The sequence below is a fragment of the Echiichthys vipera genome (assembly GCF_963691815.1).
Source record: "Echiichthys vipera genome assembly, chromosome: 5".
Taxonomy (NCBI): domain Eukaryota; kingdom Metazoa; phylum Chordata; class Actinopteri; order Perciformes; family Trachinidae; genus Echiichthys; species Echiichthys vipera.
In genome coordinates this window covers 21,517,291-21,529,627 of record NC_139830.1, presented here as the reverse complement: position 1 = coordinate 21,529,627, position 12,337 = coordinate 21,517,291, and the positions used below count along the sequence as shown (strand labels likewise).

At 40.4% G+C, this 12,337-nt stretch overlaps 1 protein-coding gene across 1 annotated transcript; it reads left to right on the top strand.

Annotated features, from left to right (window-relative positions):
* The first annotated feature begins 761 nt into the window (after positions 1 to 761).
* tada2a (transcriptional adaptor 2A) lies at positions 762 to 11,803 on the top strand. Its single transcript, XM_083914371.1, has 15 exons — positions 762 to 835; positions 1,307 to 1,413; positions 1,500 to 1,559; positions 1,648 to 1,739; positions 2,575 to 2,732; positions 3,501 to 3,589; positions 3,850 to 3,922; positions 4,011 to 4,074; positions 5,457 to 5,500; positions 7,722 to 7,832; positions 9,052 to 9,123; positions 9,676 to 9,808; positions 10,227 to 10,270; positions 10,644 to 10,723; positions 11,464 to 11,803. Exons 1-15 carry the CDS (start codon positions 811 to 813, stop codon positions 11,647 to 11,649), a joined length of 1,338 nt encoding a protein of 445 aa, XP_083770497.1. The 5' UTR covers positions 762 to 810; the 3' UTR covers positions 11,650 to 11,803.
* The last annotated feature ends 534 nt before the right edge of the window (positions 11,804 to 12,337 follow it).

The following is a 12,337-nucleotide window of genomic DNA, read 5'->3' as shown; positions in this document are numbered from 1 at the left end:
GACTTGAAGAGTGCAGTCCATCGCTGCTCACCACAGAATTTGATTGAACTCGAAAAGTTCTGCAGGAAGAATGGGAAAATATTTCCCAATCTAGCTGCACAAAGCTGGTAGAGACAATTCCAAACAGACTGATGGCTGTAATTAAAGCAAAAGGGGCCTCCATAAAGAATTTGATCTTGGGACACATCACTTTTCCAATCCTGCTATTCTGAGTTTTTATTTTGTATTAATTTTCAGAAAGTTGGGAAAAAAAAAAAAATTTCACTTGAAAGTTGTATGGCAAAATGTGTAAATCATGCTGGAAAAATATATTTAAAACATTTTTTTTTTCAGGCTGTAAAACAAAAAAGTGACTATTTCAAAGGGGTATCCTATCTTTCTATAGGCATTCTATTTATTGTCTTTCTTGAAGTGATATCCGTAAATTTACTTTATCCGCTATTCATTCTTACTGTAGCCTATAAACAATTTACCCCTATTTGTGCTGTGATTTACTGTGTATCCTATTAAAATGTGTCACTTTGGGCTATGTGTATGTATGCATGTATGTCTAGTGTTTATGTGAATGTGTGATTGTGTTTATGTCTTGTTAACTGTATGTGATTTATTCTGCTCTCTAAAATGGAATTGTGCATTTGTCACTTGTCATTTTTGCTGAATGAAAAGAATACAAATCTGAACGGCACACTTCACCCATCCTCCAATAGATGGCAGTAATGCGACACTGAGAACATCGGCTAACGTTACCTTTAAACCTCAAAGAAGAAGAAGACACTCATTCTCTTATTAGTTCACTTAAAACATTGTCTTATGGACCGTCTGGCATCTTTTGGAAGTAAGTATCAATGGTATTATAATAGTAAACCGCTGCAGCTTTACACTAATCTTTTCTCCAATCACGAGTGGTTCAGGTTAGCCACATTAGCTTCACTGCAGCTAGCGTTAGCATTTAGCCTATACATTTCTGCACATTTCTCCGCCTTTGAGTGTAACGTTACGTTTGTTGGTGGAAACAGCCTATCGTATGCTTTATTGTACATAGTTCAGACACGCTACGCTGCAAAGCAGAGGGGAATACGCTTTCGTTAGCAGCCTTAGCATAGCTAGCATCGATGCTTGACTGCAGTGTGTTGTTTACAGGCGAACATGAGCAACTGCTGGCTTAAACTTTAGGCTGCTTTGAGATATCACTGTAGCAATAGCATCGCCCAGTTTGTAAGTGTTCATCAACTTGTATTATATGTTATGTAGACATGAAAGTGCATCCTGTTAGTCCTCTATGAAACCCTTATCATGTCCATTTCAGATGATCCTTTTGATAAACCACCATGCAGAGGCTGCTCATCTTATCTCACTGAGCCTTACATCAAGTGTGCAGAATGTGGACCGTCACCGTTTTTACTCTGCCTCCAGGTGAGTGCGTGACAGATGCACACGTCACATCATATCATTAGAGCTCTTGTTTATCGCCAGATTGAATCGTGATGTTTTTATTTCAGTGTTTCACGAGAGGATTTGAATACAAGAAGCATGAGAGTGATCACAAATATGAAATCATGGTGAGTAAGTAGAATACAAAAATATCTCTCACACATACACAGCCATCACACACTCTCGATGTATCCTCATCATTAACTCTTTATGCAGACATCAGACTTCCCCGTGCTGGAGCCTGGATGGACGGCACAGGAAGAAATGGCCCTGTTGGAAGCAGTCATGGACTGTGGCTTTGGAAACTGGTGAGTGTTGGTCACTTGTAGCCTGCAAGTCAATCTCTCGGTCGCATGGTCCCAAAAAATAAAAGCAAATTACATTATTGTTTGTGTTGATGCCTCCACAAAGACTTGTTGAGGGGACAATATATCTTTGCGAAGCAATCATGTTAGCCTGTATTAGATTTCCCTCCCTCCATAAATGTTTTGTTTGTTTTCAATCATGCAATCAGGCTCCAATTCTAAGAGAAACTGTTTTAATTGTTTGGGTCGCTGGGTATGCAGAGCTGGAGGTTTTTAAGACCTACTGTGTATTGTTATTTCTCTGATGTGATGCTAAAATGAAATACATTTTAATATTTTATCCTAAAGCATCAAGTGACCTGATGAAAGTTGTCACAGCTCTGCACTACTGCGCTCCTGAACTACTGATATTTGGTCACAAGTGGAATGTAAAATATTTGGCTAATAGACTTCAATGTGATTTTTCTAAATCTAGTTAGTGTGCTGCTCCTGGCTGAAAATTAATGAACGATAATGTCTCGGGACGTGAGAATTTTGGGGCTTAATTGGCTTCAATGGGCCTAACTGGTTGCTATTTATCATGATGAATTATTTCCTCTTAATTATGAAGTTATTATTTGAACTCAATTATTTTGATTAAACAGGGATTTAGTGGGCTCGATTTCAATCTTGGAAAACTTGAGTGAAAGCCCTTTCCAGCTTTTATTTTGTGTACTTTTCTGTGTGATATGTTGAGAATATTCACAAGCGGGTGGATTTAGTCATATCCCTTGTCAAACTGACTTTAAGCTATTGTTACACACTAACAATTCTTATTTGTGCCGCTTGTCTCCTGCAGGCAGGATGTGGCATATCAGATGCGCACTAAAACCAAAGAGGAATGTGAGAGCCACTATATGAAGAATTTCATCAATAACCCGCTCTTCTCCTCCACATTGCTCAGCCTCCGGAAGACCAAAGACTCTCGCTTTGCAGAGGGTGCTATTCCTTTCAAACGTCAGTATCCACATTATCTGCCTCCTTCAATTTTGTCGCCACTAACGTTACACAAAGAACAAGGTACAACAATATCAGTACAGTACAGTACAGTCTCCGCACAAGTTAAGGGACAGGAATTTTTTATTTGTTGGTTTTATTATGTGTTGCCACCTTCCAGTCATGAGACCAGTCTGCTTTCATATGACTTCGTATTCAGATTAAGTTTTGAAAATGATAGTAGTGTTGATTATGGGATTTACATTAAACCACTGACCAACCCAGAAAAGTTGAGACCCTGTGTAAAATGTAAATAGAAACAGAACTTGATGGGGGAAAAAAAGCACAAAGACAACATATCAAATGTGGAAATTGAGAGTTTTTGAAAATGATATGACCATTTCGAGTTTCATGCCAGCAATACTTGTTGTGACAATGGAAAACAAAAGACTGGAAAAGTTGTGAAATGCTAAAAGAAAATAGATGGTGGAACATCTCGCAATGAATGAGGTTAACTGGCTACAGGTTGGTAATATGATTGGGTATAAAAAGAGCATCCCAGAGAAGTAAAGGTGGGGAAAGTTCACCACTCTGTGAAAGACAGCGCTGGAAAATAGTGCAATAATTTAAGAAAAATATTTCTCAACGTAAAATTGAAAATAATTTGGAGATTGAATTGCATCATTTCATTTAATTCATTTTGCAGGTGGCTCATTTCTTGTTTTCATGCACAATATAAAGAAAATGCTCAAAGCGATATGCATATACTGTATTTCTCTGATATTACAGCCACTGATGATCCCCCTAGGCCTACATTTGACTCTGTGTTGTCTCGAGACATGGCTGGATACATGCCTGCCAGAGCAGACTTCATGGAGGTGAGGGGATACACGCGCACTGTACTTTATCATCTGCGGGCTAACATAGCCTGTGGGTATGAATAAATAAATGAAATGGCCACTAGATGGTTCATTCTTAAATGTTACTGAAACAGTAAGTCATGTTCGTATTGTTGTCTCTTATATTTCATCTTTCACTCACAAATTGGTTTCTAATATGAGCACTTACTGTATCACGGATTATTGATCTGCTACTCAGTCCACCAGATTAGGAAAATAATTCTTTGCTGCTCTTCTAGGAGTTCGACAACTATGCAGAGTGGGATTTGAAAGACATCGACTTTGTGGATGATGATTCAGACATCCTTCGTGGTGGGTGGAATCTTACCTTGTTTTTCATTGACAACATTGAAGATGATGTGTACTACAACATTTACTCGTGTGTGTTGTTCTGTTTCAGCACTCAAGCTTTCAGTTGTTGATATATATCATTCAAGACTAAAAGAGAGACAGCGGAGGAAAAAGTAGGTTGTTTTTTTTTCCTGTTAAAAGATGAATAGTATTAATGTATTCAGCATCATGTCATGACCCCTGTCTGTCAGTAGATGGCACCATAAGCCTCTGTTTTGACCCCAACTCTTTTCCCACAAAGCTTTCAGGTACAAAATGTACAAGACAAACAATCTTAAATCCCTGCCTGTACCATCTTAATATTAATGAATATAATTCATATGCTAATGTATAATTTCTAATCAAAACTGTATTATTTTGATATAAGCACTTCAAACACATAAGTCCTGGGAGACTAGGGTTGTTACAATCAGCAGAGTGATTATAATTGCATATTTAAGCCTTTTTCAGGCTCTCATTACAAGCCAAAGGGAATGGTGCAATTTTACAAGCAGTAGGAACCCTTATTCAACTTTTCTATATTTTTTATAATTGGAGAAAATGTGTCTTTCTCCCGACAAATGCTGTGTGCACGCTGAACTTTGACATTTTGCCCAGTCTTAGGCAGGTAAAGACAACATCCTCCCTCCAGCTTTAGAGCTGAAAAAATGAGTTGATCGAAGCACATTACAGTATGGCAGCACCGCAAGCTACATTCTCCAAAATGATTATACAGTTGAATCAAACCTCTTTTGAAAACATTATGAACTTTATGAAGGTAGGATATTATTGAAGGACTGTATCTGACTGCAATAGGTTTTGCTAAGTGTACCTCATCAAAATAATAATAATAATAAAGTGGCAACTGTGAGTGTATTTGATTAGCATAGGTTTTTTGACTGTTGGTCAAACAAACCAAGCTGTTTGAAGAGCAGCGATGACTGATAATGTGCAGTTACTCTATTTGATATAATAAAGAATTTGCATTTGGAGGTGTTAGTCAGTTGGTACTCTTTCTAGAGAATATCCTCCACCTTCGGCCTGTTAGCTGTCATTCGTGGACATCCACAGTCAATCCTCCCTGTAATGGATCCATCACTATATCAACTCTTAACGAGTCTGTGCTCCCTGAGCATGGTGGAATGGCATGTCTGGCTGGGGAGGCATGTGCGTTTCTTAGTTCCTTCCTTTTTCCAGGATCCTTATTTTATCTGTTAGCATGTCGTTTGTTACAGAGGCCACAGGGTTATACCCTGACCTCTGACCCCTGAAACTAGCAGCACATTTTTTATAAGGAGCCCATTACAGAACTTTCAAGTAATTCAGCTTCAATCTCAGACCCAAAAAATTTCACCTAGCTGCTGTGTACAAGACAGACATGTATATTGGGTTTTCAGATACACTGTACCAGCAAAGATAAGTGCATGTGGGGGACTGTAGGGTTTAATGTTGCAGAGACACAGCAATCAGAACATTAATTTGCATCGTAATAAATCTACATCTTTGTTTCTTTCAGGGTAATCCGAGACCACGGTCTGATCAACCTGCGGAAATTCCAGAGTAAGTCCTTTTGTAAAACTCACAAGGGCTCGGCCGCGACAGTATTCTTAGCGGCTCAGAGAGGCATCTGATATCTGCCAGCCAAATCGTTGCTGAGCGTTTCTATGGATGCATGCAAACAACTCTGGTATAACGACCGTCCTTAACCTCTGTGGCCCCTCCCGAGGCTTGAATGCGACCATTGGAGCTTGTATTCACGATCAAGGCTGCAAATAGTCTGTGTGCCTGTGTGAGTATGCCACTGCATAATTGCTCCACTCCAAATAGATCCCATTGCAATGAGCACTGCTGCCATAATGACTGAAATGTGAGGGGCTTCATTTATTGATCCACCTGTCACATGTTGGATTACAGCAAGCTCACTAATGGTATTTTTTGCATCTCTTGGTTTTCTGCATTAGAGGTCAGAAGACAAGGGACTGTCTTCTTTTTGACTACGTCCGACCACCCAGCCCATCGTTATATCTCCATGTGTTGCTCTGTGAAATTGGCTGATGTTTTCGGAGTTGAAGAGTTCTCCCCTCATGTTTTATTTATGCATCCTCCAGCCTCCAGTTAGCCCTCCTCCCTTTCCCTCTTCCATTCCCTTATCTCCCTAGTCTTTCAAGACAAAAGGGAACTCGGAGTAGCTGTAGAGCTGCACACCGGTCGTCATGGAGACTGTGTGTGTGTGAGTGTGTGAGTGTGTGAGTGTGTGAGTGTGTGAGTGTGTGAGTGTGTGAGTGTGTGAGTGTGTGTGTGTGTGTGTGTGTGAGTGAGTGAGTAAGTAATAATTGAGGCAGTATCCGAGCCCGGGAGGCTCACAGTATCATGTCTCAGTCTGGAGGCAGACTGACCATTGTCCTTGTTTTAGGGCAGCAGCCCGTCCGAAGTCCTGTAAGGACTCGTTACATCAAGTGATTCAAGTCTGTGTTGTTTACAGTCAGTGTTTCTGTGCAACGTCAGAAGACAGTGTTGATGTCTCCTTAGAGACAACATTGGTCTGTGCCTCCACTGTTTTGTTTGAGAGTGTCCCTTCATGTGTTTATCCTGAGATGGCAGCTGCTCATATGCAGGAGTCTGATGATGAACAACACCACACACAACCAGTCCTTTCACACCCGCATAACAGTGTTCCTATCTGGTTTCGACACTTGTCTGTTACTCAGCAACACGGGCGATGGTTTGAGACAAACACAACAAGCTCTTCACAGTGTGTTTGCTTGTAGAGTGAGTTAAGTGGTGGTGAATCACCTGTGGAGCGTATCTCAGGGATCAGTCAGTCTGATGGTTTAATACATTTTGACTGTTGCGTTCTTCAATCAGGCTCAAAACAAGACTAAATTTAGAATACTTGGCTGTGATTAATACTTAAATGGATGTAATTAGCAATGACACTTTAATCTCTGGGCCCATTTTGGATGTTGGATGACCTGTGAAACTGGATGATTACATGTCAAGGCAAACAATCACCCAAAAGCCCCACATAATGTTTTTTTGACATGCCATTCTGTATCAAAGTTCAAGAATCAGACTTTATTCATAAAGTAATACGCGTTTACAAGGAATTTGCTTTGATACAGGTGTCATTACAGCAAAATACAGAAATGTGACAATACAGGAAAACAAATAGGAACTTAATGTATGTATGCAGATTATATAAATAAACAGGGTTTGAACCTGGTTGGCTGCTTTGCATCAGCATGTTGACATTTAGGTGAAGGCACCGCTGAGCCTAAGCACAGCTCCAAGAGCCGCTAGCATGGCTGAAGTCTTAGTCTTGTGAAAAAGTGAGCGAGGATTACATGCAAAAAGACCAACAATCATAAACATAAACAACCCAGTGTGTTGTTGCCTGACCGGTAGCTTAAGGTAGCAGATAGTAAAGAGTGCTTGGCTTTTTTGCTGCAAAAATAATGCTTGTCCATACAGTATTTTCTCTGCAGACAGTGGCCTCACAATATCATAATGCAGTGCAGCCACAGAATGACTGCAATGACAGATACTAGTAGTGTTTACATACATGTAAACCCAGTCTTGATTCTGAGCTGGTGATGAAGTGCTGTTTAGGGGACATCAAACTAAATTGCTGCACTTCTTCCTAAAATGTACCAATAATCAAATCAACCATTGATGTGTAAAAGTATCTAAGGGAGTGAATTTTTTTTTTCTTCATACTTCTGTGTTATATTTGTTTGTATCTTCTGCCCACTCACTTCTCTCCTCTCTCCCTCTCTGGCAGTGTTGGAACGATGTTACCCAAAGGAGGTGCAGGAGCTGTATGATGCCATGCGACGATTTGCCAGAGTGGTTGGACCGTTTGAACATGACAAATTCATCGAAAGTCATGCACGTTAGTATCTGCCGGGGTACACAGGAATGACTCTGACAATCAGTCACAAACGGATAATTAATTTAACAAGTTCTTGACAAACTGTATTACATTACAAGATTATTGTGGGCTCAAAGGATGTTATTTTTAATCTTTTTGGCAAGGTAATGACTAACCCTTTTTTCCAGTATTTTTATTTGTACAAACGGTTGACAGATTAAAGGAAAAACTAACGGGAAGTGTCTTAGTGCGTTCTAACACGTTCAATCATTTAGTTCGTGTTTTCCCTTTAAGTGAAGTATCATCATTTTGGGAAAGGCTTGTTTGTTTAGTTAGATGAGATGATTGATACCACTCTTATATCTGAACATTAAATAGAAGGCTTCAGTCAGTAGCCACTTAGCTTAGCATAAAGACTGACTGGCCTCTGTTCAATGGTAACAATGTTTACCTACAGATGATTTACAGTTTAAAGGACAGTTGTGTGCTGGACTTCTTCTTGGCTCTGAGCAGTTTCAAGCAGAGACTCCCTGAAGTTAGGCTACTGGTCGCCACCAAGAAATGGTCCGACATATAACCCCTGTGAAGTGGCGTTTAGACATTATGGAGTAAACCTGCAATCACTTATTTTCTTTGACCACATTGTGGTCGCGAAAACAAGTTGAGGTTGTGTTTCTGATTCCAGCTGATGAATGTAAGTTCAATATTTATTCTCTTTTAACTTTTTTGATTTTGGTCTCTACCTACTCCTGAGGGAAATATCTGATTCTTTAGCTGCTAAATGCTCCACTATGTTTATCTGCTATTCCCTTACTTTTTCTGCTGTTAGGTTGGTGCTGAGCTGGTAGTGTTCAGTGGGGTTGTAGAGCGTTTTGCGTTTATGAAGTTGCATATCGCACAGCTAGACAACAATTGAAACTCACTATGAAGTTCTGTAAAGCCGAGTGGAGCTGTAGAATATCTGTTTCCATTCATGTGCTAACCTAAGCTAATTGGTTGCTAGCCTTAGATTCATATTTAACAGACATAGATGAGTGGAATCAATCTTCTCATCTAACTTGCTGCAATTAAGCCCATGAAAACTCATGAAACTGAGGGGGATGAAGTGTTGAGACTGGATGAGAGTGGATGAAGTGTTGAGACTGGGGAGACTTGTGCTATGGCTGTGAGAGAGACCGTTCATGTAGCTGTCTTTGTAACAGTATGTTCATATTTGCCTTTATCTCCTTTTCCCTTGCAGTGGAGTTTGAGCTGCGAAGAGAGATCCGCAGGCTGCAGGAGTACAGAAAAGCAGGGATAAAGTCTTTCTGCAGTGAGTCTGGTTTGACCTTTTCACTCCTCTGTTCAACAAAACTTCATTTTAAAAGTTATATGGGGAAAATGTATTTATATTAAGATTTGAGCTGAAGTCTTTACTTTGACTTTAATTGTTTCAGTTTTTTTTAGTCTGGCAGAATTCTTATTATTAAAATACTTGAATAGTCCCTTTTTACACTATGAATGGTTTCAATAAATTAAGAATTAATTATTATTAAAACCAAAGTTGTCTCACCTTGAAACTTTCAGAGCAGTATGCCACATTTGAACTGCATATTACGGCTCGAGTGGACTCTTTTTTTGTTGTTATCGTGGACAGTACCTGGTTGGAAATTGGAGCAGAATAGAAGCCAACGCTCTGTCCACAGTGGAAAAAAAAACAGGGAGAAAATGACCTGGTACAAAAAGTAAGCCAGGTTGAGCTGTACCATCCAGTGGAAATGAGGCATTAGTCTCTACCCTGAACCCATCATTTGAGACAACATACTTTTTAAAATTCCTTTTCTCTCGATGTCTCTGCTGACCTCTCTGTGTAACCACCTCCCAGGTGCCAAGGTGTATGAGCGGGTGAAGCGGATGCGGGAGGAGGAGCGGAGGAAGCGCACCATGTTGTGTGACGTGCTGCAGTACATCCAGGATGGCAGAGCCTGCCAGCAGTGGCTCAGCAAACAGGCTGCAATGTGAGACTTCCTGCTCGTTATCCAGTGTGTAATAGAAGGGCTGGAGAAGTCGTGGTCCCCGGAGGCGCTGACCTCAATCATCGTACTCGGCACCAGCCGCGCTGAGACAAATGGAGCAGACGTTTATGTTACTGTGCATCCCACTGCAACCTCAGTCTCTTTGGTGTTTTTACTCTTTGTGTTGCTGCTTGTTTTTTTTTTTCATCCAACGCATTTTATTTGGGTGGTATCCAAGTTCCTCTAATTATCCCACCTTGAAACATCTTGAATGCCATGATTCATATTTTTTGGATGACGATCCAAGTGTAGAGAATAGTTAAAAAAGCCTAGAAACGCTGTGTGTAAGTGGGATGTGTGTGTGTGTGTGTGTGTATAAATAAGCTTGTTGAGATGCTAACACATTTCTTTCTGATTACAGAGATGCTGGCATCACTCCAGCTGTCACAACAATCACAATGTCAGGTACAAAGCTTCTCTCCACCTTTCCCTGTGTACTCCCTCCTCTGTGTCGTCTTGACAGGGCCCCAGGCACATTAATGCAGGCGCTCCTCCATAAATACACTAGAAAAATAGGCCCCTGCATGCATATTTATCTTGCTGTTTTTACTTTCAAATTACCTGCCTTTCCTTAACCTCTAGAGCAAAAATGTAACGCACAATCCCACACGGCTATATTTACACTATTTTCGCACCATAAGTATTTGTTCTCCTGTCTCCTCCCAGTAAAGGAATCAACTCTGCACGTTATCAGACTGTTATTATGCTATTTGTAGAGCAGACCAACACTGGCGGCTGCGTTTAAGCGTCTGACTGTTTTTGAATTTCTGTTCCACAGCAACAGGTAGGCGGAGTGCCCCTCCTCTCAACCTGACAGGGCTGCCGGGAACAGAGAAACTCAACGAGCGAGAGAAAGAGGTACAGCTCTCTCTTTCTGTGCCTAAAGGGTCATACCGAAATTCCTCAGTGTGCGTCAAATGAAGAAAGCTGTCTGTGTCTGAATACGTTTAAAAGCAAAACTTCTTATACCTATCTCAAATGCCCCAATCTAACGTAAGGCAAAAGAAGCGTATCCCATATGCATTTCGGCAAGGATGGAGACATGTCAGCAGTTTATTATGTATTCCAGCATTGAAACCTCCCGCCTCTTAAAAGCAGGTATATAAATAGAGCAGGTGGGATTTACACAAGCAGTGAGTGCACAACAGAAATATTTAGAGAGCTGCATTGTATCAGGTATCTACAGTCATGCTAGCTGTGAGGCTGCACAACTGTGCTTTGAGCGAAATGCTAACATGCTGAGGTGGAGCCGGTGTAGCATGCATAAACCAAAGTGTTGGGCAGATTTAAAATTTTGACATGCTGGTGGCGCTGAATTAAAGGTCAGAGGGTCATCAAAGTGAGTAGGATTCCACATCTGACTGTCCATTCATAAATGGTTGAGAGATTTCAGCCCAGACTAAAGTGTCACCTCCACACACTGGCCAATTGTTGAATAAAGTGGGCTTCTCAGCCTCCCTCTATTCTACCAGAGTTTCAGACTCTGTCACATTATCTGACAAGCTCTTTTGTTTGAAGCAAACTGAGGCTTGAAATAAGACGTTGCTTGTGTTTTTAAATGTCTCTTACTAACCCTTGTATTTGTTTTGTGCTTGTAGTTATGCCAGGTTGTGCGGCTGGTACCGGGAGCCTACTTGGAGTATAAGCAGGCCTTGCTGAATGAGTGCAGGCGGCAGGGGGGGCTGCGGCTGGCACAGGCCCGAGCCCTGATCAAGATAGATGTCAACAAGACGCGCAAAATTTATGATTTCCTAATCAAGGAGGGCTACATCACTAAGGCTTAGGAGCGTTTGATTTGACCACACAGGAGATTGGATTGTGGTTAGTGGTTCATTTTTTTCTAATCTTGTAACATTGTAAGCCTGTGTTCTGTAAAAGGTTCAGTTTGTTGTCGATCCTTTGGAATTTTGTAACATTTGTAAGTTCTGTTTGTGTTTGAGTCTAAAATATATTCAAATCTCTTGGTATAATTCTCTGTCTCAAGAACAGGGGCTCATATTAAAATGAGGATGTATTTATTTTGTGCTGTCAAATGTTCATTAAAACTATTTAATATGAATGTTGATATATGTTACACCGATTGGTCGTACTTGGACTGACATTTTTATTATTTTACAAGTCCTATAGTTCACATACTTAACTTGAAATCAACTGATCTGTACCTGTACATTTTGTGGAAGGAACGCTGTAGGGCTGGACCTGAATATTCGACTGTTCGGATATTCGTTTGTTGGGTATAGGTTTTCAGTTTTGGTATTTGGATATTATATTCCATCAACAAACACAATCCTGTAAAAAAAAAAAAAAAAAAAGGCCTTTTATTTCAGTATTTGTCAACCTGGACCCTTTTTTATGGTGTGAGTATACGAGCTGTGAACCAAATAGGACAACACCGCACCGTCAATTTACGTCCACCAAAAGTATTTGTTGCCACTGACTCATATTTTTATTATAAGATGAAGATTCCTCTGA

What these genes read in the sequence shown, in the direction of transcription:
- tada2a (XM_083914371.1), top strand. Translation starts at nt 811, where the DNA reads ATGGACCGTCTGGCATCTTTTGGAA. An exon ending in CAACCTGCGGAAATTCCAGA is followed by an intron (nt 5,501 to 7,721) that starts GTAAGTCCTTTT and finishes CCTCTCTGGCAG; the next exon opens with TGTTGGAACGATGTTACCCA. An exon ending in CTCAGCAAACAGGCTGCAAT is followed by an intron (nt 9,809 to 10,226) that starts GTGAGACTTCCT and finishes TTCTGATTACAG; the next exon opens with AGATGCTGGCATCACTCCAG.